The 27873-nt window shown below is 39.8% G+C and overlaps 1 protein-coding gene across 1 annotated transcript in view; it reads left to right on the top strand.

The window, feature by feature from the left end:
• LOC126175006 (nucleoprotein TPR-like) overlaps positions 1–27873 on the top strand; it is a 361682-nt gene that overhangs the window by 149977 nt on the left and 183832 nt on the right. The window contains exons 12-13 of the mRNA XM_049921492.1: positions 5036–5308; positions 18687–18909. Of these exons, the coding sequence (XP_049777449.1) occupies positions 5036–5308; positions 18687–18909 (496 nt within the window). The remainder of the gene's footprint in view (positions 1–5035; positions 5309–18686; positions 18910–27873) is intronic.

Here is a 27873-nt window from a genome sequence, read left to right as displayed (position 1 = left end):
GTTAAGAATATCAACTTATTCCCAAGAATAAGCATCTTTCATTCAGTTAATACTTGGTACAAATCAAACCTCCATTTGGATCGGTCTTCCCTAACTCTTGTGCAGAAAGGTGTGTAGTATGCTGCTGCATCCATTTTCAATGAGCTACCACAAAAATTCAAAAATCTTAGCAGTAATCCACATGCTTTCAAATCAAAACTGGGTCACTCCCGTTCTTCAAGAGTTCCTTGAAAAATGAAGCTGATTATTGTTGTATTGTTGATTCCGTTTACTTAAACTTATGGCTTGACTTTTTTCCGGTTCGTAAACATTTTACTTTTATCTGTTATTACTTTTATATTGTAATTTTATGTACTGACACGTTACATGACTTTGGAGATTTGCTCCTCAATTTGGTCCTGTGGAACTTGACATGTAAATAAAGAAATAAATAAATAAACAATACAATGTCATTGAGAAAGGTCAATGTTCTTTATTTTTTATTTGTAAACTTTAGTTCCTTTTCGAAATTTTTCTTTTACATTCTGTACTACTTGTGCTATGTACAGAATGAATAACATTGTGGATAGGCAAAAACTCTGCCTCTCCCCTTCTCAACCATTGATTTCCTTTCTTGTCCTTACTGCTGTCTGGTTTTTTTACATTTTGTGAAAATATTTTACTCCCTCTATTTTACCCCTGCCACCTTCAGAATTTCAAAGAATGTATTCCAGCCAACATTGATGACTGGCTCTCCAAAGGATGTCAGAGTATTTATGGGGGAATTTCGTGTACTCCAGGAGGCTTGTTTTGGCTTAGGTTTTTCAGTGCTCTGTCAAATACTTATCATAGTATCTTATTTCCCATGTCATCTGTATCTACTTCCACGTCTTTTCTTTCTTCCACGTCTTTGTCTTGAAGTTCATTTCCCTTGTTTAGCCCCTCCATATAGTCCTTCTTTGCTTAGCACTGAGTTTTCCATCGGAGCTCTTGATACTCATACTGCTGCTTCTCTTTTCTCCAAAGCCCTCTTTGATTTTTCTGGAGGTGGTACCCCTAGATATACGAGGGGCGTGCAAACTAGATTTTTAATTCTAAGATGACTAATTTCTGTGCAGAATTTGATGCACTAAAGAAGCGGCCGCAAAGATTTTCAAACGGAGAAACATTTTCGCCTAACTCTCGTTCAGAACATGTACTATCATACGCAGTCTATTATTTGGTTCTTGTTGATCATTATCAAAGAAAGCAACAGTGTAAGTAACAACAAATAGCAGTCTCTTGCCATTGTTTCGCTAATGAGACGATTACTCTCTTTTTTTTTTTTTTTTAATTGTAAGCGGCGGTAGCGCGCACAAAAGCAAGCCATGCCGCGAGCGGCGACAAGCCGTAAACACGCACTATCAGAATGCGACAAACAATGCGTGACACAGTACAATAATGCATTTTCAGCTTAGAGGGACGCAAACACCTATAACAAAGAAAACGGCACTTATCAGATCAAAGCAAAATAAGCAATCGATTCAAACCAGACGAAGCATGTGTGAAAAAGGAAGGGTACCCATATAAATACGGACGGAGCGCCTGACGCGTAGCAATGGCTACCTGGTAAAGCTTAACTGCTAAGCTTACGACTCGAACCAAACTACTGTAGCTCTATCGTCATTCATTCGACCTAAATTGTGTCTCATATTACAATGGACCAACTTTGTTTCGATTTGGAGGTGCGGCCTAAAACTTTACTCTCTCCTTGAATTTCGAGTCTCAAATTTCCGGTGCGGCTTAGATTCGGGAATTTTTTTTTCCTTTATTTCGAGTCTCATTTTTCAGGTGCGGCTTAGATTCGAGTGCGGCTTAGATTCGAGTGCGGCTTAGATTCGAGTAAATACGGTAGTAGTCCGAGGGTACGAAGTCTGCAGAATAAGGGGTATGTGAAATGATTTGGAATCCTATTTCCATTAATTTTGCGACCACAACAGTTGAGGTGTGTACTTGTGCATTGTCGTGATGGGAAAGCACTTTTTTGTGGTCCAATTACCGGCGTTTTTCTTGCAGCTCTGTTTTCAAATGGTCCAATAACGATGAATAATATGCAGCTGTAATAGTCTTATCCTTTTCCATATAGTCAATGAAGATTGTCCCTTGCGAATCCCAAAAGACAGTCGCCATGACCTTTCCGGCTGAAGGAATGGTCTTCGCCTTTTTTTGTGCAGATTCTCCCTTGGTAACGCAGTGTTTAGATTGTCCTTTGGTCTCAGGAGTATAGCAATGTATCCATGTTTCATCCACAGTAACAAAACAATGCTTGAAGTCCCATGGATTCTTCCTGAATAGCTGCAAACCATCCTTGCAACAGTTCACAAGATTCCGTTTTTGGTCAAGTGTGAGCGATCACAGAAACCATCTTGCAGATAGCTTTCTCATGTCCAACTGTTTATGCAAAATATTACGTACCCGTTCATTCGATATGCCCAAAGCACTAGCAATCTTACGCACCTTAACTCTTCTGTCATCCATCACCATATCGTCGATTTTATCAATGCTTTCTGGAGTCGTAACCTCCACAGGGCATCCAGAACATTCAGTATCGTTTGTGCCCATATGGTAACTCCAAAAATTTTGAAACCACTTATAAACTGTTCTAATTGAAGGTCCAGAGTCACTGTGATGTTTATCAAGCGTCTCTTTAATCTCCTGAAGTATTTTGCCTTTCATAAAGTAATGTTTAATCACCACACAAAATTCTTTTCATCCATTTTTTGACAATCACTCGACTTCCTTGATTCACACGAATGCCAAATACAAAGAAATATACCAATATGGCTGAAACTTGGTGTGCGTTCTTTCCAAAGATGCTACTAACTAAACACAACCTCGATACGTTGTGAAGACGAATATAAACATGACACGATACGCATATTCTTCCGCATTTGCTGTTGTCTCACTCTTGTTTCGTAGTTTATTAGGCAGGCAGGATTTAAATGAGATAGCAGCAAACACGAAAGAATACATGACAAAATGTTGATATTCGTATTATTCTTATGGTGATTCACATTTCATCAGGTTCCTATTAGCAACCATCTCTTCTCACAGGTAGGAAAAAATTCAGAAAGTAGAGTTGGCCATATTGACAAACATCCCAAACAGTCTTGCATGTCGGATTTTCGTAGTACATTGAAATTGTGCTACATTCGAAGATGAACAATACGGAATTTGTATTTACTTTGTTGGATAATGTATAAAGTGCAGTGGTCGAAACTCGGGGCGGAGAAAAAAAAGCTCGTCTTCCACCTTTTTTTTCTTTCTTTTTTTTACTGACGCGAAGGTTTTGGCGCCATGCCTGTGTAGCGCTACATATATTCGACGGCAGAAGTTAGTTGTGGCGGCACCTACCAACATTTTTCAGAACTTCCACTTGCTTTGCACTCGATTCTAAGCCGCAGGCGGCTTTTTGGATTACAAAAACCGGAAAAAAAAGTGCAGCTTAGATTCGAGTAAATATGGTACTTGCTCCCCAATGTGAAGAAATAGCTGGTGGGACAAAGATTTTATTCAAATGAGGTGGTGATTGCAGCAACTAATATATATTTTGCAGACTTGGACAATTCCCATTATTCGGAAGGGATCAACAAATTAGAACAGCATTGGACGAAGTGTATAAGTCTAAAAGTAGACTATGCCGATAAATAAGAAAGGTTTAACCCAAACACATAAGTAGTTTTTATTTTTGCATGGACTTTTCAAACGCCCCTGGTACATGCTTCTAAAGATTAACATTTGTCCTCTAGCCAGTCCTGCTTAATCGTTTTGCACTTCCTGTCAAGCTCGCCCCCCCCCCCCCCTCCCCCGCCCTCTCTCTCTCTCTCTCTCTCTCTCTCTCTCTCTCTCTCTCTCTCTCTACCTGCACCATTTGCTGCCTTCTTTTAATTTTCTACTTTTGTCAGTTAAATTCAGTATCCCCTATGTTATCCAAAGATTTCTCCTAGGCCTTGTCTTTTAACACTTTTGATTCTCGACTGCCTTCACTATTTCACCTCTCACAGCTACCCATTTTTCTTTTACTGCATTCCTTTCCCTGTTCTAGTCAGCTGCTGCCTAATGCTCCTTTTGAAACTCTTAGCAACCTTTGGTTCTTTCAACTTATTCAGATCCTGTCTCCTTAATTTTCTAACTTTTTGCAAATTCTTTGGTTTTAATCTACAGTTTACAACCAATAAATTACAGCCAGAGCCAACATCTGCCCATCAAAATGTGTTACAGTCTAAAATATGGTCCCAAAATTTCTGTCTTACCGTTGTGTAATCAATCTGAAACAACAGTCCAATGTGTCCAGGTCTCTTTCACATAAACCACCGTCTTTTGTGATTCTTAAACCAAGTTAGTGGTGATTAAATTATGGTTTGTGTAAAATTCTACCAGGTCGCTTTCTCTTTCACTCCTTTCTTCCAATCCATATCCTCCTACCATGTTTCCTTCTCTTCCTCTTCCTACAATTGAATTCTGGTCGCCCGTCAAAGTTAAATTTTCCTCTCCCTTAACTAATTGAGTAATTTATTTTATCTCATCACACATTCTTTCACTCTCCTCTTCAACTGCAGAGCTAGTTGGCATACAAATTTGTATTACTGTGGTGGTTGTTGGCATTTTGCCTCTCTTGGCTATGACAGTGCACTATTCTGCTCATAGCAGCTTACTTTCATACTTATTTTCTTATTCATTACTAGACCTACTCCTGCATTATTTCTTCATCCCTTCACTGAGCTCCACTGATCCCCACTGTATCTAACTTCAAACTATCCAGTTTACTTTTTAAATTTTCTAACCTCTACTCGATTCCTCTTTCTTCTACCACCCATGTTAAAAATTAATTTACAGAATAAGTGTTCACTTGCAGAAATATATACTCTATGTAAATTTAATGTTTGCCATGATCTAAATTCACTGGCTTAAAGATTCATAATACTCTTTGAACAACTTCTGTGAAGTTAAAATACCCTTTTTCATGTTCATAGTTTGGAAATTGACTACTTTCTTATTTTTATTTGAATTACTATAGATGCTGGATGACATGCAACGTCGTCTTGAGCATGCTGACCTACAAATAAGGAATCTGCAGCGCGATAATGAAATATTGCGGAATGTGCAGATTCGCTCTGCAGCCCAACAGGAATTGCTAACTGTTGAACGACAAAGAACTGACTTGTTATTCAGCCATCTAGAAAAACTACAAAGTAGTATTAACCAGTCTGAAGAGGAGGGTCGTTTACATCTGCAATCCTCACTTGAGAAATATGTAGCTGAGTGTGCGGAATTGAAGTTGAAATTGCAGGTAAGATTTCTCAAAAATATCTGATTTTGCTATTGAGTTCTTTTCTTTAATATATTTTCATTTGTCTGTTGCTGCAATTTTGGGTAAAATTTACATCCTGCCCCACCTTTATTCTTTTGTATATTTTCCAGGATTCCTCCTTTCCATATTATGATAATTTCAACATAAAAAAATTTAACAGTTTACCTCATACAGGAGATGCCATGAATATCAGTGACCGACATAGGAAACAATTAGCGACACTAATAGGAACACACAACAACAAAAAACATATCTTTAGTATCCACAAACTGCAGATTTTTGATTGAAATAAAGGCAAGTTGTAGAAAGAAGGATAAGTGGAGAAACTAAATTACAAATCATGAGGGAAAGAAGTTGTTAATAATTTTTGTATTTTTTGGCAGGTGGGGTATTGGTGTGATGTCTGTCTTTTTGTCTCGAGTGTGTTACAACGACCACGTTTCACCTCCAGTCACTGTAGAGCTCAGAAAACCTTCAAATTCAAGCTGCTTAAAAAACTTGTGAACACTATTGGCCTGATTTTTCTTGTGCTCCTGTGTCAGCTATTTTAGGGTCCATCATGTGCACAGTTTCTGGTATCCCAGTGTTTCTGTGAGTGAGTGCCTTGTATAAGAGAGATAAGGAAAGTTGTGAGAACATCACAGAAATTTCATCCGATATCAGTCAGTGGTCTTCACAAACGTTTTCCTCGATTTTTTTTTTTTTACACAAACTTATCAGTCAAAATGGAAGATCTTCCATTCCTCTGTTCATCATAAACATTTGTTCTCTTTCCAGTAAACTCACTACACTGCTTGAACACACTTATTCTGTTCATAACCCATTTGCCGTAAACTGTTCTGATTCCTAAAAAAAAAAAAATGTGGTAGGTGTCATTCAAAATAAGAAGTGGATCACAGCATGTGGCTTGCACATGGTGGGATTTCTTACCAACATTTTTCATGCAACTGGACAGTGCAACATGAGTTACATTCTGCCTTGCTCATGTGATGCTCATTCTGATCAGGGACACCACCTCTACCACTAACAAGGGAGTGGTCCAATAATAAGACACGTCGAAATGTACCCTGAAATATTTTACACAGGAAGAAGACAGTGAAAAAATGCACTGGCAAAATTTTAGCTGCTAAGAGGCACTGTGAGCATTTGAAGAAGAAGAAGAAGAAGAAGAAGAAGAAGAAGAGGAAGAAGAAGAAGCTGAAAATTGCCAAATTTGTAGTGCACCAGGCAGCGGTAGAAATTTACACCACTGCTGGTGCTGCAGCAACTGACATGCACAACTAGGCTCACACACAGCAGAGGTCGGTGGTACCTTTGTAAACAGGAAACACTATACAACCTGATTGTAACTTGTAAAGGATGTTTCAGGTTACCATTCGTTGATACTCGTAGTTTCTCTGACACTACAGTACACAGTTACTATTCTCTTGAATTAACCACTCGGGTAACATCTAATACAAATTATCAGTTGCTTTTTGCAGTATTGGGAAGTAAGCTGAATTAATATTTACTGTGCTTTTGTGAGATATGCCTGCCAGTTGTACTTTTCTTTTCTTCCAGTTTCATGGTAATGTGGAATCGAATTAACGTTCTCAATTTAATAACGATGAAATATGAAGAATGTGGTTTCCAGCCAAAATCACGTACTTCTCCTGAGGACGTACATATGTGTCATTTGTTAGTTGAGTTCCTTGACATTCATTCGAATGTTATTGACATTTGGTTTGAAATTGTGGATACATTAGAAGAAATACGAAATAACTGTGATGATTCCATGAATTGTGGTTCTGAAGAACACCTTCAAAGTCTAAAAAAGGATATGTACTGCAATAGCTTTCAGCAGCAAAGAAAAGGCAGTGAAATATTTGTTAAACAAAGGAGGGAAAGAATTCTTGAAGTTACGCAGTATGCAAAGGCATTTTTGTTTCGTAAAATCAGAGCATGAACTGTACAAATAGCAGAATGAATTTTATGAAGTGAAAAATATGCTCCAAATGGAAACCAGAACCATCTGAATGAAAAACTGTTCGAAAGATTTAGAACTGCTCGTGAGGGGCTACGCACCATTGCCGATGGAGATCTACGAGGCTGAGCCCTTCGAATTGCATCTGACATGAATGTTGATAATTTCTAGGCTTCGGTGACCTGGTTATGCAGGTTCAAGAAATTGTACAGAATGGGAAGTCGCAAAATTACCAATTTTACGTGACGTAAACGTGTAGAGCAGCTGACAGTGATAGTGCTATAGAGAAATTCATAGCTGATGTGAATAAAGACTAAACTTGCTGTTATCCCCGCAGCTGCTGTTTATAATGCTGATCAGTCAGGTTTCTTGAAAGGACTGTGTGTACACTGCAGTGATAAGTATGAGTGCTTTACTGTTTCCACAGCTTTATATCTGCCGTCAAGAATCACAAGGCAAATTAGGACCAAAAATAAAAAAAACGGATTGTTTAGTTGGAAACATGTTGTAATCGATGTACCAAAATCTGTAAAAATGGGAAAGAATAATTTTCAACATTTCGTTTGAAATGTATTCCTACCAGCTGCAGAAACTAATTCATTGCTTTTGTTAGATTCATGATCTGGCTGTAATGATGCCTCTGTTTTTGTGGAGGATGACGAAAAATCTACAGATTAATGTGGATTCCCCCTGGAACTACTAGAATTTTTTCAACAGTGTAAAGTATTTTTCAGGAAATAATCAGACAACATAATTTCCGACACCTCTCTCTCATTTCAGGTTTGTCAGTGGAACAGTATTCTTAAGCTCCAGTCATTTGTGGATGACCAGTTTCTTTCACCACGTTATACGAATTTGAAGTATGCCTGGTATACAGTTCAGTAAGGAGAACAACGGCTGGGACCATTTTTGACTCCATCCCACTTCTGTCTAAATAAAAATGGTGGTTACTGCGAAGTGCCTGACTGCAATTTTTCCTTTGTTCTGTGTGCCTGGTGCAAGAAAAATGTTTGTTTTAGTCTTTCAGTAGACACTTCACATTTTTGTGGCAACTACAGTGAATAAACAAAGGACTGTTTCACTGATAGTCAGATTTACAGCACTCAAGCATTATTATAAGGAATGGCGTATAAGAATTTTTGTAAAATGTAGTACTGCAAGAGACATTTCATTTCAACAAATTACAAGTCCTCGTTGATGGAAGTCGTCTGTGACATCAAAAACTGCCATGATTTTATTTTCTCTGCTAGCCACTTTTATCAGAATTACTTGTGCAAGAATTGAACTGTCAATTTGAAGTTATTCAAAGAAAATGTTTGTATAGTTTAATCCAGGATTTCTCTGGAGAAAACAACCTAACAAGCATGAGCAAAAGAGAATTGTGTCTGGTGTGCCCAGTAGGCCTCTTGCAGGTCTTTCAACTGGACACCACTGCAGCTGCTTACGTGTCCCTAACCTTCCCCAGTCACTTAATAGAAAAATGGAGACCTACAGTTTAATGTGGAATCCGAATCGCATGTCTTTCGTGGCCACTCCAAAAGCTATGAGAAGTGAATACTCGGTTAAAAATCATGTTGTTGTTGTTGTCTTGAGTCCTGAGACTGGTTTGATGCAGATCTCCATGCTACTCTATCCTGTGCAAGCTTCTTCATTCCCAGTACTTACTGCAACCTACATCCTTCTGAATCTGCTTAGTGTATTCATCTCTTGGTTTCCCTCTATGATTTTTACCCACCACGCTGCCCTCCAATGCTAAATTTGTGATCCCTTGATGCCTCAGAACATGTCCTACCAACCGGTCCCTTCTACTAGTCAAGTTGTGCCACAAACTCCTCTTCTCCCCAATTCTATTCAATACCTCCTCATTAGTTAAGTGATCTACCCATCTAATCTTCAGCATTGTTCTGTAGCACCACATTTCAAAAGCTTCTATTCTCTTCTTGTCCAAACTATTTATCGTCCATGTTTCACTTCCATAAATAGCTACACTCCATATAAATACTTTCAGAAACAACTTCTTGACACTTAAATCTATACTCGATGTTAACAAATTTCTCTTCTTCAAAAACGCTTTCCTTGCCATTGCCAGTCTACATTTTATATCCTCTCTACTTCAACCATCATCAGTTATTTTGCTCCGCAAATAGCAAAACTCCCTTACTACTTTAAGTGTCTCATTTCCTAATCTAATTCCCTCAGCATCACCCGACTTAGTTCAACTACATTCCATTATCCTCATTTTGCTTTTGTTGATGTTCATCTTATATCCTCCTTTCAAGACATTGTCCATTCCGTTCAACTGCTCTTCCAAGTCCTTTGCTGTCTCTGACAGAATTACAATGTCATCAGTGAACCTCAAAGTTTTTATTTCTTCTCCATGGATTTTAATACCTACTCCAAATTTTTCTTTTGTTTCCTTCACTGCTTGCTCAATATACAGATTGAATAACATCGGGGATAGGCTACAACCCTGTCTCACTCCCATCCCAACCACTGCTTCCCTTTCATCTCCCTCGACTCTTATAACTGCCATCTGGTTTCTGTACAAATTGTAACTAGCCTTTTGCTCCCTGTATTTTAGCCCTGCCACCTTCAGAATTTGAAAGAGAGTATTCCAGTCAACATTGTCAAAAGCTTTCTCTAAGTCTACAAATGCTAGAAACATAGGTTTGACTTTCCTTACTCTAGCTTCTAAGATAAGTCGTAGGGTCAGTATTTCCATAATATTGTCCTCAAGTGCATCACCCTTGTATAGACCTTCCATATACTCCTTCCACCTTTTTGCTTTCCCTTCTTTGCTTAGAACTGGGTTTCCATCTGAGCTCTTGATATTCATACAAGCGGCTCTCTTTTCTCCAAAGGTCTCTTTAATTTTCCTGTTGGCAGTATCTATCTTACCCCTAGTGAGATAAGCCTCTACATCGGTACATTTGTCCTCTAGTCATCCCTGCTTAGCCATTTTGCACTTCCTGTCGATCTCATTTTTGAGACGTTTGTATTCTTTTTTGCCTGCTTCATTTACTGCATTTTTATATTTTCTCCTTTCATCAATTAAATTCAATGTTTCTTCCATTACCCAAGGATTTCTACTGGCCTTCGTCTTTTTACCTACTTGATCCTCTGCTGCCTTCACTACTTCATCCCTCAAAGCTACCCATTCTTCTTCTACTGTATTTCTTTCCCCCATTCCTGTCAATTGTTCCTTTATGCTCTGAAACTCTGTACTACCTCTGGTTTAGTCAGTTTATCCAGGTCCCATCTCCTTAAATTCCCACCTTTTTGCAGTTTCTTCCGTTTTAATCTATAGTTCATAACCAATAATTGTGGTCAGAGTCCACATCTGCCCATGGAAATGTCTTACAATTTAAAACCTAGTTCCTAAATCTCTGTCTTACCATTATATAATGTATCTGATACCTTTTAGTATCTCCAGGATTCTTCCATGTATACAAACTTCTTTTATGATTCTTGAACCAAGTGTTAGCTATGATTAAGTTATGCTCTGTGCAAAATTCTATCAGACGGCTTCCTCTTTCATTTCTCTCTGCCAATCCATATTTACCTACTATGTTTCCTTCTCTCTCTTTTCCTACTCTTGAATTCCAGTCACCCATGACTGTTAAATTTTTGTCTCTCTTCACTACCTGAATAATTTCTTTTATCTCATAATACATTTCATCAATTTCTTCATCATCTGCAGAGCCAGTTGGCATATAAACTTGTACTACTGTAGTAGGCATGGGCTTCGTGTCTATCTTGGCCACAATAATGCGTTCACCATGCTGTTTGTAGTAGCTTACCTGTATTCCTATTTTTTTTATTCATTATTAAACCTACTCCTGCATTGCCCCTATTTGATTTTGTATTTATAACCCTGTATTCACCTGACCGAAAGTCTTGTTCCTGCTGCCACCGAACTTCACTAATTCCTACTATATCTAACTTTAACCTATCCATTTCCCTTTGTAAATTTTCTAACATACCTGCCCGATTAAGGGATCTGACATTCCACGCTCCGATCCATAGAACGCCAGTTTTCTTTCTCCTGATAATGATGTCCTGAGTAGTCCCCGCCCGGAGATCTGAATGGGGGACTATTTTACCTCCGGAATATTTTACCCAAGAGGACGCCATCATCATTTAACCATACAGTAAAGCTACATGCTCTTGGGAATAATTACAGCTGTAGTTTTCACTTGCTTTCAGCCGTGTGCAGTACCAGCACAGCAAAGCAGTTTTGGTTAGTATTACAAGGCCGGATCAGTCAATCATCCAGACTGTTGCCCCTGCAACTACTGAAAAGGCTGCTGTCCCTCTTCAGGAACCACACGTTTGTCTGGCCTCTCAACAGATACCCCTCTGTTGTGGTTGCACCTACTGTATCGCTGTATTGCTGAGGCACGCAAGCCTCCCCACCAACGGCAAGGTCCGTGGTTCATGGGGGTAGGTTAAAAATCATAGTGAAATAGTTATGGTCTGAACAGGATTTGATCCAATTTGATCTCTCGATCACGAAGCATGTGCTTTGCCACTAGACCATTTTTTTATTTTATTTTATTTTATTTTCTTTATTTTACTTTTTTTTGTAGGGGGAGGGGGGGGGGAAGAATATTACTATTAAACCTTATACGCTATGCGCTAGCTGCATCACCTGTTGAGATGATGCTTGATATCAGTAATTAGTGTTTTGTTTATAAATTTTGCCTAAAAGGTAATGAGAAGCCAGGGAAAAATGGCAGCCGACATACAAGGAACATTTTGGACCAGTGCAAAGGAGAGATGGAGATGCAATTTTGTATAAAGTGCATGATCTCCATGCATGTCATGCTTCCATACAAATTGAGACACTTAAATTCTCCTTCCCTGCACCATTTTGCATACTCTGTCAAGAGCAGTGTGCTCGCCATGCAAAATAATCATCACTGAATAGTAAAGTATCCTGTATGCTGAATATTAGCTCCAAAAACTAAAAACTAATAACACAGCATTCATGGGCAATGTCCACTACCTCATGTTCTCTTCTATTCCCTATAGTATAAACAATTCTACTCGTATACAAGCGAGGGGACGTCCTCCGCTCGTGGTCTCGCGGTAGTGTTCTCGCTTCCCGAGCACGGGGTCCCGGGTTCGATTCCTGGCGGGGTCAGGGATTTTCACCTGCCTCGAGACGACTGGGTGTTTGTGTTGTCCTCATCATTTCATCATCATCCAGGAAAGTGGCGAAATTGGACTGAGCAATGGTTGGGAAATTGTACGGGCGCTGATAACCACGCAGTTGAGTGCCCCACAAACCAAACATCATCATCATCACACAAGCGAGTGGTAGTGAATTTTCTGCAGATGCTCATTCGCACGTGTTCGCTTCCATTCACTCAATTGTAAACCAGGTTTTAGGTGGTTAGATGATTGACATGTCTTATTGGACCATTCCCTTGTAAGTGTTGCCAAACCTTTAAAAACAAAATGCCACAACTTGCTACGACCACAGCAAACTTGCTTCCTCAACATGCTTTGTATTATTGAGTTTTACAAAATGAGAATTCTGAATTCACTTTGGAAGGGGGGGGGGGGGGGGGGGTGTAGGATCACAATGAGCCAGAATGATTGGCCATTGTTTACCTTTTAGGAAGTGAAATTCCAGTATGGCCATCAAACATTTAAAACTAAAGTAAACTGTTCCTAACTTTTGGAACTGCCAGTTCTTTCCACAGGGAGGAAAGAGGTTTGAGAAGAAAAGGCAGTCACTCAGATCACAAATTGAGAAGGGGCCACCCACTGTGAAAAGATAGGGAGACAAAGAGCAAGAAGTCAAATATGGTACATTGTCAAGGACTGTGGTAACTTCAGCCCTGAGATAAAAGGGGGACAAAGGGAGAAGCAGGGATGGATTAAGAGGAAGAGAAACTAGAAGTGAAATGAACAGTGCGATTAAAAACTTAAGGAGGAAAACAGAAAAGAGAGGAAGGGGTAAAAACCTAAAATGAGGAAAGACGATGATTTGATTCAGTAATGGTGGCAGTTCATGTAGGTCAAGCCATGGACAGGATTTGCAGTGTTGCCGGTTCCAAAAAACAGTTGTAGTAAATGCCTACGTATGCTTTGTGCATGATGAAAGCATGTCTCCTAAAAATTAGCCCACTCGCTTGCATCTGTAGAATTTTATTACTTACCATCACTGACAGCGATGATAACCCACAGCAGATGGAATAAAAATTCACTGAATAACTTGCTGTGATTGTATTTAATGCTTCATTGGCTACAACATTCATAGCAGAGTGTTCAGAACACTACTGAACAGTCATTGGCTGTCGGAGATTGGATGACATAGGTCTGCAGAAAAAAAAAACCTGAGCTTAGCCGCCATTGTCTGTGACTCTGAGTGGTTGGTGAATAACATATGTGGTTTCACATTTTGCTCTACCTTCGATATTTTCTCTACCCCTAACATGAAAGATGACGGTGACAACAATCAATCAAAGAAAGGCGACTTCACTTCCAAAGAGCAGAAATTTATTATCTTGTCCTTTTTGCCTTCATAAGTGTTACTCCTGTTGTGGATTTTGTGACACCTCTGAGTTCAGTAATGAAGCTATATTTTTAAACTGTAAAATGTGTGTGTGTGTGTGTGTGTGTGTGATATGCTAATAGTCAGAGCTGCAGTCATTAAATATTTAGGTGAGCAACCTGACACCAAAAATAACATTCATATTCTAATTTTCAAAAACGTCGTCTACTATACGGTAATGGTTAGCAGCATTTTGTGAATGCAGCTAACCAAAGCAATTTAGAATATTGCTTTTCCTACAGACTATGTTTTGTGTTATGAATGCTGCTAAGAGCATTTACAAACAACTCATATGAGTTGTTTATCTGAACTCCCTTGCCAATAAGAGTTGCTTAATGAATGTTATACAGCTGCTGCTGCAATGCGGCTTACATTCCCCTAAGTCACTGAATTCCTTAATTGTGCTGATTTATGTGATAACAACTGAGAGAAAGGAAAACTTTAAAAGGCTGTAATGTTATCCAAATCAAATACAAGTAATGTGTAATATTATACCATTGAGCATAAAATAAAACCACTGATTATAGCTTTACAATAATGGAAGCCCCATTAAAGTAAAGCAAGCCACAATATAGTGAACTGTTGTTATTAATAGAATAGAATATTTGTCATTTGAAGATCACATGAATACTAGAAACTGGTCTGGTGAAACTTCACAAGAGATTGAATATTTTAGGGATACCTCTGTGACTTCTTATGAGGTGCTTAATGTTCATAAAGATCGTTAAATGTTCACACTATTCAGCTGTACTATCAACTTTTAGTAAGAGAAAGTGCTAATGCAGTGTTGGAAATGTGTACCACTATTACCAGTCCTATGAAAATACACTGCCTGACAAAAAAAAAAGGTGAAGCACTCATAAGGAAAGGGAAAGGGTAATGAAACCTCATCGGTAGAGAGATTATGTGCTGTTATGTCAGTGAGTGTAAAATCAAGTCACACTTACAAAGAACATAGTGTATAAGCCCACTTACCAGTATAACTTCCCTCTTAGCATGGATGGATCCAACAGTTTGGTTGGGAAGGGTGTCATAAGGCCATTGTATTCTCGCTTGAGCTGGCCCACAACTGTTGTAACTGGATCTGGAAATCCCAGATACTAATGCCAGGACAGAGATGACATCAGAGCTTGTCCCAAACATTTTCTGTCATTGATAAATCTGAAGGTCTTGGTGGCCCCAGGACATCCACATATCCCGGGCAGTTCATAGAGACACTTGTGATATGTGAATGAGTGATGTCCTTTTGAAAAATGGCAACAGGATACTGTCACATGAGAGGTAGCACATGAGTACGCAAGATGTTCGTGACATGCTGTTGTGGTGTCAGAGTTCTCTGAATCACTACCAGCTATGACCTGAAGAATTATCCAATGGCTCGCCAAATCATAATGCCAAGGGTAATACCTCTGTACCTCTGTAAAACATTGGAAGAAGGAGACCTCTTCACTTGTCACCAACATACTCTCTGAAGATTCTCATCCTGGGTAGTGTAAAACGGCTCTTAATCACTGAACACAATGCTTTATGGTCATGACATCACTCTAAATGCAACCTTTTGTGTTGTGGAGTTAATGGCAACCTTCATGTGGCATAGTAATTCCCTATTCCAGCTTCTGCTGTCTCTGACCAGGGGTGTGGGATGACACAGAATGTTGCAGAGCACCCATTACTTGTTATCAGATGGCAGGGGCAGATGTGAAGGTGCTTGGTGCACATAATGGTTATCGTCCCATATGGTTAGATATGGTCGGCCACAACATTGACAATGAGTTTGCCTGCATTTTTTCCTCATGCAGTCCAACATCGGGTCACTATCACATCTGAATTCCCCACAAATATGGATACTGCATGATTCAATCAACTGGCCACATCGAGATTCACAATGGTGCTCCTTTCGAGCTGTGCCAGATGCTGATAATGTTCTCACATGAGAGTGAAGCACTTCCGTGTTCTTTGTAATGATCACTCAACATCTGATACTGTTTACACCACTTATATACTCTACCAAGCTTGGTAACAACACTAAACACAAACAACACTAATGTGCTCTGGTGGCCATTCTACCTGTCACAGAGAATCACAACTCCATAATTATTTACATAAACACTGGTGAATTGTGCATGTACAAAGTACAAAGTTACAGAAGTCAGTTACTGAAGATTTGGTTTGACTTTTAGTTGATATGAGATGCATTATAAACCTTGTGTTGCAGCATTATTTTGTGCACCTTCATTGTAAAGTTGTTATAAATTCAAATGTTACATTTATATACTATAATGCCTTACTAGTCACACTTCTGTTGGAGGTGGTAAGCCTTTGTCAGGTTTTGACTTCTGATGTGGCTTACTTGATTATGGAGCAATTTAAAATTCACTGTTGATTAAAACCTGTCCTGGGACAGGAACATAGTCTTATTGGCAAAAACACATGAAAAACTAGAAAACTTACTGTATTGTGATTATATCAAACTTTGAACATTTGGATATGTGGTTTGATGCTTTTACATACATCCACGATGTCAGATTAACATCTTTGCAGTAAGATAATGAACCTGGTTTTCTGACATGTACATGCTTGTACATGTAATGCATTTGATGAACGATAGGTCTGAAGTCAATGACTGTTTCATTTTTAGAATAAGTGTCATTCATAATTAAATAGTCTGTTATAAAGCAAATTGACAATGTCAAACTATGTGATTAACAATTAATTCAAGCCACATGTTTGGCCCCAACCAGCGGTCTTCCTGTGCTGGAAATATTCTTCATTTTCTGAAGCATTACTTAAGAAATGTAGTTATTTCCCATATTGAAATTCTAAATTTGTGCTGATAACTATTAGTAACTGATCAAGTCTTCAGCAGTATATTTTAATACAGATTGTGAAATGCTTCAGCAGCAAGTTCAGTGTATTGTACAGGGAGCACTGTTTGCAGTGTCAATTGTTTAACTGCCCTACTTTTTTTAGGTGGAGTGGAATGTGAGACCTTGTTAACAGTAGTAAAGTCTGCTTCCCTTGCAGATTGGTCATCACGTAAGACTACCATGTGGTGGACCCGGGTTTGGTTCCCGGTAGTGTCAGATATTTTTTCCTTGATCTTGACTGGAAGAGATTCTACACAGCCTCGTGATGTCATAGAGCTACTTGAATGAGAAGTAGTGACTCCAAGGTCTGGAAAATGGACAACGGCCAGAAGAGCAGTGTGCTGACTGCCATGCTCCTCCATACCACGTCCAAATGACGCCATATGGAAGAGGATGACACAGCAGCCAATTGACATTGCTCACAAAGGAAACTCCCCATTGCACCCCCTCCATACCATGTCCAAATGATGCGATATGGAAGAGGGTGACACAGCAGCCAATTGACGTTGGTCACAAAGGAAACTCCCCATTGCACCCCACTCAAACTTAGCTGTAAGATGACCCATTGGATAGCCTATCATAATCTTTAACACAGATCAAGCATGGAAACGGGAAGAAGGTGTACAGAACTGTGAAAAAAAGGAGTAAAATCGAAACAGTGAACAGTCAAAGCACAAGATGTGCAATGTGGAGTGCATTTGAGTATCCACGTCATCTTAGTTCTGTGGTCCCAGTGGTAGACTGTGAAGGGGGAGATCCATGTTCAAATCTCCCCTGTAATCCCCCCCCTCCCCCGTTCACAGAATTATTAACTGTCTGTCTGGTCATTGACATGTCTGTTTGCTGTCTTTAAATTTGTGTCTGAGTCATGGTGCAGTGTCCGTTTGCAACAGTGAGGTGTAAGGAGGGGATCTCCAGGTGTAGTGAACTTGGTATGACTCATACATTCTGTTTTGGAAGTTTTGCCTCTTGAATTCCTTTGTTGTAACATAGTTCACACCCGCTTATTTGTTGTTTTCCATTTCTGTGAGAGGTCTATGCAGTATCTTGCCTGCTCTGATTATTCATCACATTTACGTGTGATGGTAATATATTCTTACCACACGACTCCTATTCTATAATTATACAACCAGTGTATAGTATGACAATTGCCAAGACTACGGGAGGGGAACAAACATGTCAATGACCCGGTGGAAAGTTCATAATTTAAAAGGTGCCATGAGGAAGATTTGAACACAGATCTTCTGTTTTGTAGTCCAGTATAGTGGCCACACGACGATAATGCCATGATTCGTGCACTTTGCTTGATGTTGAACGTCCTGTGCTTGGACCGTTCACTGTTCCTATTTTGCTTCATTTTTCACCCTTCAGTACAGCTTCTTCCTGTTTTCAAGCTTGATCTGTTTTCAGTTTTTGACGGGCCACCCAGTGGGCCACTTTCCCAATAAATCTGAGGAGCTGCAATGGGGAGTTTCCCATGTCAGTTTCCCATGTCCCATGTGATTGCAAAGTTTAGTTTTTTATTGACTACTGCTGGCCAAAACTGGATTCTTATTGGAATCTTTTGTTGTGACAAAGTTCATTTGGATACTCCCACCAATTTATGGCATTTATCTTTAGGTAATATATTGGTGTATAAAATGTTCATACTTAGTAAATTATGTGAGCCTAATTGGCAAAACAAGTTGTTCTACGGCTATTGATAAACCACTGTTATTTTTCTCCTCAGTTCTTCTGCAGAACTAGTAATCTGTGTAGAGACTAAATATGTTCAAACTTTGTTTTGAAGAGCTTCATACAGGGCTGAATTTGGCATCCATTGTTTACGAATGTAGGTTATAACTTGACATCACCTTCATATGTTGCCCATCCAGAAATGAGTAGCTAATTAGTCACGTTCAGCATTCAGGAGTGAATTTATTAAAAACAAACTTAAGACGATATTATGTGGTTGTATTTCAGAAATCACAAGAACAATCTTCCGAGGATTCTAGAAGGCTGCAGAAAGAAGTGGAAAATTCAAGAAAAGAATGCACTTTGTTAAGTCAGCAAATTGAGTCCCTTGAACGGCGTCTGACAGATAAGGATGTACAGATAACTGAGCTTTCTTCAGTGATTGCAAAAAGATCTGCTGAAATAACTAAACCACAGAGTAGTGAGAAAGATAAAGTACTTACAGGAAAAGGTATAGTTGTAAAATAATTTTAAAAAATAAGTTTAATTTGGAAAAAGTGCTGTGTCCTGAAATTGTTTCATAAAAAACGTTATCCAAATTATGTTCATCCTGGGAATTTATTTATTCGATTAAGTTTGATATTGCAAACTATGGTTTTGTTTTCTTTTTTGTCCTGTTGTTTGGTTTTATGACATGTGTAGCAGTAATGCTCAGTTTTATATGATGCTGTTCATGTAGTTCTATGGAACTTTTAGAGGCATTACTGTGCCATTCAAAATAATACATTCTTCATCAAACAAATCTTCATCCATTCTCTTGATATTAGTTAATACAGTGTTGAAACAACACAACCACATTTTATAGGTGCTTTCTGTTTTATTGTAAAGTAAGGGCTTCCTTAAATTTATCAGATTAAGTACATAGTGTAGTGTAGAGCACATGAGTCAGTATCACTTGTTAATTATGTGTTAGAATTTTGTGTTTAAGTGGAAATCTGGGTTTTATTGTCAGTAGATGAAGTTACAGAATTTCTTTCACACCTCGCAACAATCTTTGAATTATCTTCAGAACATCTTCTAGGTATCCAAAACTAATATTATGGGGAAGAGAATGTTATAATGGTAGTTTAGAAAGCACCCTTGTTTAAGTAATATGTAAAGTTTCCAGAAGTGCTACGAGATGTTTATGCAGTTAAAAAACAACTGGTAAGAGAGAAGTAATTATTAAAATGTTGTGATTGCTTGTATATATTGTTAACTAGCTAGCAACCCGGCCGTAAGCATGTATTCGAGTCTCCAACACCCCCTTCACACCCTTTGTTGTTTTCATTCTCCCCTCTCTGTTCATCAGCTCCTTCCTCCTTCCATCTCTTCCTCCCCCCTCTCTCCTGGCCCAACTCCTCCTTCCCCCTTTCAGTGTCCATTACCTTCTCCCATCCCCCTTACTGTATATCTCCTGTACCGCGTACGTCTACTCTATCCCGTACGTCTCCTCTCCCCCGTACATCTCCTCTCCCCCCATTCCCTCTCAGACTTTCAGCCTTGTAAACATTGGTATTACAACAAAACCTGGTTTGTGATTTGAAGGCACGTAAAATGAGTGGGTAAATCGGTTGGGATCATTGGTATGCAGGGTATGAGGGACATCTCTCCAGCTCCTGGATCTGTGAGGATAGTAGTTTCAGTGACAGTGTTTTGCGTAGTTTTATTCTGCAAGTGGGAAGGATTTCAAAGTTTCAGATAATTCAGATTCCATAATAGTATTCTAATCATAAGCCAATAAGCTATAAATACATCTTTCCTGTTTTCTGTTGAAACTGGCTGCACGGAAGAAAACAAAACAGCACATTGTTGTGTATACAATTTTTATCTAAAATTATATATCAGAATAAAGAACATATATGGAAACAATTTGTCTAATAGTTACATGTCCTAACATCGTAGTTAAAACTCAATGCAAGAAAGAAAGCTAAACCACACATTTTCACATCACAGCACAACATTCTCTTTCCATCTGTTAGTTAAACAAAAAACCTGTACACTGTGGTTTAAAAAAATTCAAATAGCCTATGTTCATTTGAATATTTATAAGAGTGGCATGTAAAAATTGAAGTAAATCAGTCAAGAACTTTTTGAGATATTTGGTAACAACTTTAAACAGTGTCTTGTCTTTTGGTACACCTGCCTAATATCGTGTAGGGCCCCCGCGAGCACACAAAAGTGCTGCAACATGATGTGACATGGGCTCGACTAATGTCTGAAGTAGTGCTGGAGGAAATTTACACAATGAAACCTGCAGGGATGTCCATAAATCAATAAGAGTATGAGGGGGTGAAGATCTCTTCTGAATAGCGTGTTGCAAGGCATCCCAAATATGGGCAATAATGTTCATGTCTGGGGAGTTTGGTGGCCAGCAGAAGTGTTTAAGCTTAGAAAAGTGTTCCTAGCGACACTCTGTAGCAATTCTGGTCGTTTGGGGTGTTGCATTGTCCTCCTGGAATTGTCAAGTCTGTCGGAATGGACAATGGACATGAATGGATACAGGTAATCAGACAGGATGCTCACATATGTGTCACCTGTCAGAATTATATTTAGACATATCAGGGGTCCAATGTCACTCCAACTGCACACACCCCACATCATTACAGAGCCTCCACCAGCTTGAACAGTCCCCTGCAGGGTCCATGGATTCATGAGGTTGTCTCTATACTCGTCCATCCACTCGGTACAATTTGAAACGTGACTCACTCAACCAGGCAACATGTTTCCAGTCATCAGCAGTCCAATGTTGAACTTGACAGGCCCAGGTAAGGTGTCAAGTTTTGTGTCGCGCAGTCATCAAGGTTAGATGAGTGGGCCTTTGGCTCCGAAATCCCATATTGATGTTTCTTTGGACGGTTCGCATGCTGACACTTCTTGATGGCTCAGCATTAAAATCTGCAGCAATTTTGCAGAAGGGTTGCACTTCTATCACTTGAATGATTCTCTTCAGTCGTCATTGGTCCCATTCTTGCAGGATCTTTTCCTGGCCACAGCAATGTCGGGGATTTGCTGTTTTACCAGATTCCTGATATTCATGGCACAAACATGAAATGATCTCAAGGGAAAATCCCACTTCATCACTTCCTCAAAGATGCAGCATCCCATCGCTCGTGCACTGACTATAACACCACATTCAAACTTGATTAAATCTTTATAATGTAGCAGAGTGACCGATATACACTACTGGCCATTAAAATTGCTACACCAAGAAGAAATGCAGAAGATAAAATTGTATTCATTGGACAAATATATTATACTAGAACTGACATGTGATTACATTTTCACGCAATTTGGGTGCATAGATCGTGAGAAATCAGTTCCCAGAACAACCACCTCTGACCGTAATAACGGCCTTGATACGCCTGGGCATTGAGTCAAACAGAGCTTGGATGGAGTATACAGGTACAGCTGCCCATGCAGCTTCAACATGATACCACAGTTCATCAAGAGTAGTGACTGGCGTATTGTGACGAGCCAGTTGCTCGGCCACCATTGGCCAGACACATTCAGTTGGTGAGAGATCTGGAGAATGTGCTGGCCAGGACAGCAGTCGAACATTTTCTGTATCCAGAACGGCCCGTACAGGACCTGCAACATGCGGTCGTACATTATCCTGCTGAAATGTAGGGTTTCGCAGGGATCGAATGAAGGGTAGAGCCACAGGTCGTAACAAATCTGAAACGTAACATCCACTGTTCAAAGTGCCATCAATGTAAACAAGAGGTGACCGAGACGTGTAACCAGTGGCACCCCATACCATCACGCCGCATGATATGCCAGTATGGCGATGACGAATAGACGCTTCCAATGTGTGTTCACCGCGATGTCGCCAAACACGGATGCAACCATCATGATGCTGTAAACAGAACCTGGATTCATCCGAAAAAATGAAGTTTTGCAATTCGTGCACCCAGGTTAGTCGTTGAGTACACCATTGCAGTCGCTCCTATCTGTGGTGCAGCATCAAGGGTAACCGCAGCCATGGTCTCTGAGCTGATAGTCCATGCTGCTGCAAACATCGTCAAACCATTCATGCAGACAGTTGTTGTCTTGCAAACGTCCCCATCTGTTGACTCAGGGATCAAGACGTGGCTACACGATCCGTTACAGCCATTCGGATAAGATGCCTGTCATCTTGACTGCTAGTGGTATGAGGCCGTTGGGATCCAGCACGGCGTTCCGTATTACCCGCCTGAACCGACCGATTCCATATTCTGCCAACAGTCATTGGATCTCGACCAACGCGAGCAGCAATGTCACGATATGATAAACCGCAATTGTGATAGGCTACAATCCGACCTTTATCAAAGTCAGAAACGTGAAGGTATGCATTTCTCCTCCTCACACGAGGCATCACAACAACGTTACACCAGGCAACGCCGGTCAATTGCTGTTTGTGTATGAGAAATCGGTTGGAAACTATCCTTGTGTCAGCACGTTGTAGGTGTCACCACCGGCGCCAACCTTGTGTGAATGCTCTGAATAGCTAATAATTTACATATCACAGCATCTTCTTCCTGTCAGTTAAATTTCGCATCTGTAGCATGTCATCTTCGCGCTGTAGCACTTTTAATGGCCAGTAGTGTAACAGTGAAGAAATAAAAACTTTGAGGTTCGCCGATGACATTGTAATTCTATCAGAGACAGCAAAGGTCTTGGAAGAGCAGTTGAATGGAATGGAGAGTGTCTTGAAAGGAGGATATAAGATGAACATCAACAAAAGCAAAACGAGGATAATGGAATGTAGTTGAATTAAGTCGGGTGATGCTGAGGGAATTAGATTAGGAAATGAGACACTTAAAGTGGTAAAGGAGTCTTGCTATTTGGGGAGCAAAATAACTGATGATGGTCGAAGTAGAGAGGATATAAAATGTAGACTGGCAATGGCAAGGAAAGCGTTTCTGAAGAAGAGAAATTTGTTAACATCGAGTATAGATTTAAGTGTCAGGAAGTCGTTTCTGAAAGTATTTGTATGGAGTGTAGCCATGTATGGAAGTGAAACATTGACGATAAATAGTTTGGACAAGAAGAGAATAGAAGCTTGTGAAATGTGGTGCTACAGAAGAATGCTGAAGATTAGATGGGTAGATCACATAACTAATGAGGAGGTATTGAATAGAATTGGGGAGAAGAGGAGTCCGTGGCACAACTTGACAAAAAGAAGGGACTGGTTAGTAGGACATGTTCTGAGGCATCAAGGGATCACAATTTAGCATTGGAGGGCAGCATGGAGGGCAAAAATCGGAGAGGGAGACCAAGAGATGAATACACTAAGCAGATTCAGAAGGATGTGGGTTGCAACAAGTACTGGGAGATGAAGAAGCTTGCACAGGAGAGGGTAGCATGGAGAGCTGCATCAAACCAGTCTCAGGACTGAAGACCACAACAACAACAAGAACAACAACAACAACAACAACAACAACAGTGTAACAGCTGCACCAGACATAGGTGTTGCCGACTGCAGTGCTGTATTCTGCTTGTTTATGTATCTCTGTATGAATACAAGACCATAACAGCAGAAGGAAAAGTTTTGTAAATTACTAATTTATTTCTTTGTATCGAAAGGAAAATTCTCTTAAGAAAACATTAAAGTTATGAAACAGAATTCCTGTTCAGTACTTACGTTCAAAAGGTGAAATTGTTAGTACTACCGATACACATATAAAAGAACAAAAACTTACCGTTTTGGGAGTGGAGAGGGGTATTTTGGGTGAGGCTGAAAAGAGGAGCAAGCCATTCAGATCCCAGGGATAGGAGAGTCCCAGCTGTTGTGAGGATAAAGGGAAATACAGATGAAGGGGGAGGCATCAAGGAGAGTAGGTGGTAAAAGATAGTATATTGGTAAGCCCTATGCCAACTTCAGCCTAGAGATTGTGAGCACAGAACGAGAAGTAAATGTGAATTAAGAGGAAGAGAATGAAATGAATAGTGCAGTGTGTGTAAATCTTATAGTATCAAAATTAGAGGAAACTGCTAAACTGTGCACATTAGTTTACCAGGTAGCATGTGTCCACTGCGAAGCTTTTTATACAGGAATGATAACAGCTAAACTGGCTTAGCACCTGAGTGGATCTAGAACAACTACCTGCCTGTCTATCTTGGGGACACCGAATACCTATTGCTGACTAAGCACTGCACCATGACTTAAGGGACTTAACTGCCAGCAACACCACATGGCTGTTTGAAACCACCTTTCAAACACTACTTTCAATGAACATGGCCCCCAGCTTATCCTTGCATCCCAGTACCCACCGAGGCTTGACCTCTATTAGAATAGTATCTCCCATCTTTTTTTCATTATAATAATCATTTATATAATTAAAATTTATTATATAATTTATTTATTTATTATCTCTTACTTAATTATTTTCTATTATTACTTTTTAGTCTTCATTCTTCTCCACCTGACCCATCTCCCTCTTAAGTTCTCCGCCCATCTCCTTTTCCTCCTGGCTCTTAATTGCACTATTCCCTCAGCTTAACTCACCTTTGCTTATCTCTTTACCATCATCCTTTCTGGACTGAAGCTAGCACAATGCTTTCTTTGCCAAAGTACTTCTTGGTGACCTCTCTTCCTTCATCTTTGTCTCTCTTTTGTCTTCATCCTGGAGTCTTAAATGACCTTGAGTGACCTGACCCTCTTTTCTAACCTTCCACAACATATCTGTCTCTCCTCCTCCAGGAAGGAACTAGTAGTACTGAAAGCTAAGGATTAGAGTTTTCAAGTATAATTGTGTTTATTGCAGCACTGTCAGTATTCAGCAGTGAATAGTTACCCCAACAAGAAGCTGAACAGTGTAACTTATTCTTTGTCAGTGTGCACAGCTAATAAACTCGTTGATATGCCTTTGCATGTTTGAGTGCATATGCATGTGCACCCAAAAGTGCGAGTGTGCGCGCTCACACACACACACACACACACACACACACACACACACACACACACACACACACAAAATTTAAAACTGCTGTTTCAAATAGCTGTTAAATCCAACAGCACACAGTTAACACCCCTGCTGCATCTTAGTTGCAGCCTTGTAAATTTTCCCCTTAATTTTATTGGTCCCGATTTTACAAGTAGTATACGGTGAGAAACAGTCAGTACGTAATTATCGTGCAACATATTGTATTATAAATTTCACTTCTGCAACTACATCTACATCCACATTGTTGCAAAGCACTGTGAAGTGCATGGCAGAGGATACTTACTATCGTACCAGTTACTAGGGCTTCTTCCAATTCCATTCATGAATGGAGTGCAAGGAGGAGATGTCTTTAGAAGCCTCTATGCATGCTGCAGTAAGTGTAATCCTGACCTCATTATTCCTAGGGGAGCGGTACTCAGGAAGTTGTATATTTCTAGAGAATCTTGTTCTTCTTCCTTTCTCTCGCTACAGCCCATGAAGGGTCTGTGCCTTGTTGACTACCTTTCTCTTCCAATCCTCTCTTGAATTCATCAGCCTCCTCCAGTTCCGTACTCTGTCTCTACATCATCCAGCCATTGCAATATTGGTCTCCCCACTGATTGGCTCACTTTGGCATTGCAGTTGGCACTTCCTTTGGAAATTACTCTTATTATTCTTTCTTCCACTATTTTGTTCCTCAATAGCCATCTTGCAGTCATCCTCATACCACTCACTTCGTCTTATCCTGTTTTCCAGTTCCAGCTTGACTTCCATCGTTTGCCCTATTGTTCTTTCCAGTAATTGCCACTGCTATTCGGGGCCAGCTTCCTCCTCAGTGGCAATCACTTTCACCCCTTCATTCATCTCCGTTTGGAATTTTGCTCTTTCCGTCTTATTGATGAGGACTGGGTTCACATTATACTTCCTTCCCTTTCTACATGGTTTTATCCTCTGCCTATACTTGACCATCACCATATTGTGGTACAAGTATGTATCAGGCCCTTCTCATCACCTTAACATACTTAATGTCTGTGCCTTGTGTTCTTTGAAATATGGTGCTACTTATCGAGAAGTTTTTGCCTACAGCAAAATCAACCAGCCTCAGTTCGTTGTCATTGTACTCTTCATGTAGACTCTACATTTTCGCATTTGGTCTAAACAGCATTTCTCTTCCCACCTTAGCATTCGTATTTCCTAGAATCACTTTCATTTCATTTTCTGCTATTGTTTCATATGTGCCTTCGAGGTGTTCATAAAAGGAGCCTTTGCCCTCGTCATTCGCTTTCTCTGTTGAAGCATGGGTTCAAGTCAGTACCATATTGAAGAATTTAATTTTTATTCTCAGTGTGCATATCCTGTCATTCATGACCTAAAAATTTGATATTGCCAACTGGCATGTCCTGTATGCTAGGAAAACGGTACCAAGATTATCTGTATTGCTACTGAAAATAATTGTGTAGTCACCAGACTCAAAAATGCAGGCATCCTTCCACCTAATCTCCTGGAATGCTGCTATTCTTGTTTGGTACTTTAGTTGGTCTTTCAAGTTTCTGGATGGAGTGCATTCCAAGTAGCTATGTGTAGATCAGTCCATGTCCATTGCTGGGTTGTCATCTTGGGGCTGTCCTTTTTCCACATGTGCTCAGCATTTTCATGACTATGAGTGGGTGTCAAAAAATAACCGGAATCATTTTTTTGCATTTTAATGTGCCTGTGCTTGAGATTGGTGTTGGTAGTATCAGAGAGATCTGATCTTGTGTAACGTAATACCACATGCGTCATTCGCATGGTGGTATGTAGTTGGAGGAAAGCAGTGAAAGTACACAGACGTACTGTACCCATAATGGATCTAAAGTTGCAGCAGTGCATGTCAATTAGATTTTGTGTTCTTGACTAAACACCATCAGAAACACTGAAAACGTTCAAGCCTACAAAGAGCACACGGTGGGTAAAACACAGGTTTTTCTGTGGCCAAACTGATTTCAGGAGGCAGGGAGGAGTAGAAAGACTTTGTGGATGCTCCACACACCAGAAGATCATCAACTTTGAAGACTGAAACCAACGACAACACAATTGATCTCATATCGCAAGAAGACTTGTTTATCGTTAACAGAGATTGCAGAGATAACAAATCGTTAACAGAGGTATCGTATGGATCAACTGAAGACATTGTACGAAAAGTTCTAGGGTATAGAAAAGTTGCAGCAAAGTGGGTGCCTCGTATGATCAGTGACAAACAGAAGGCTCGCCATATGATGGCATGGCAACAATGGAAGGGAAGGCTTCAGCATGAACCAGATTTTTTGGGAAGTCCTACATGCAGCAAATGAGACAAAACAAGACAGTGTCTGATGGAAACACCCTTCATCTCCAATACCCAAAAAGGCCAAAGTTCAACCAAGTGCAAAAAGTTATTTATCTTGTCTTCTTTAATAAACAAGGCATTGTGTACAGTTGTATGATGGATGAGCAACATACTGTTACTGCAAATTACTATTGTGATCTATTGAAGAGGCCATTAAGGAGCA

The sequence above is a fragment of the Schistocerca cancellata genome, chromosome 3, assembly GCF_023864275.1.
Source record: "Schistocerca cancellata isolate TAMUIC-IGC-003103 chromosome 3, iqSchCanc2.1, whole genome shotgun sequence".
Classification (NCBI taxonomy): domain Eukaryota; kingdom Metazoa; phylum Arthropoda; class Insecta; order Orthoptera; family Acrididae; genus Schistocerca; species Schistocerca cancellata.
Note: the sequence above shows the minus strand (reverse complement) of the source record. Positions and strands in the feature narration are given on the sequence as shown.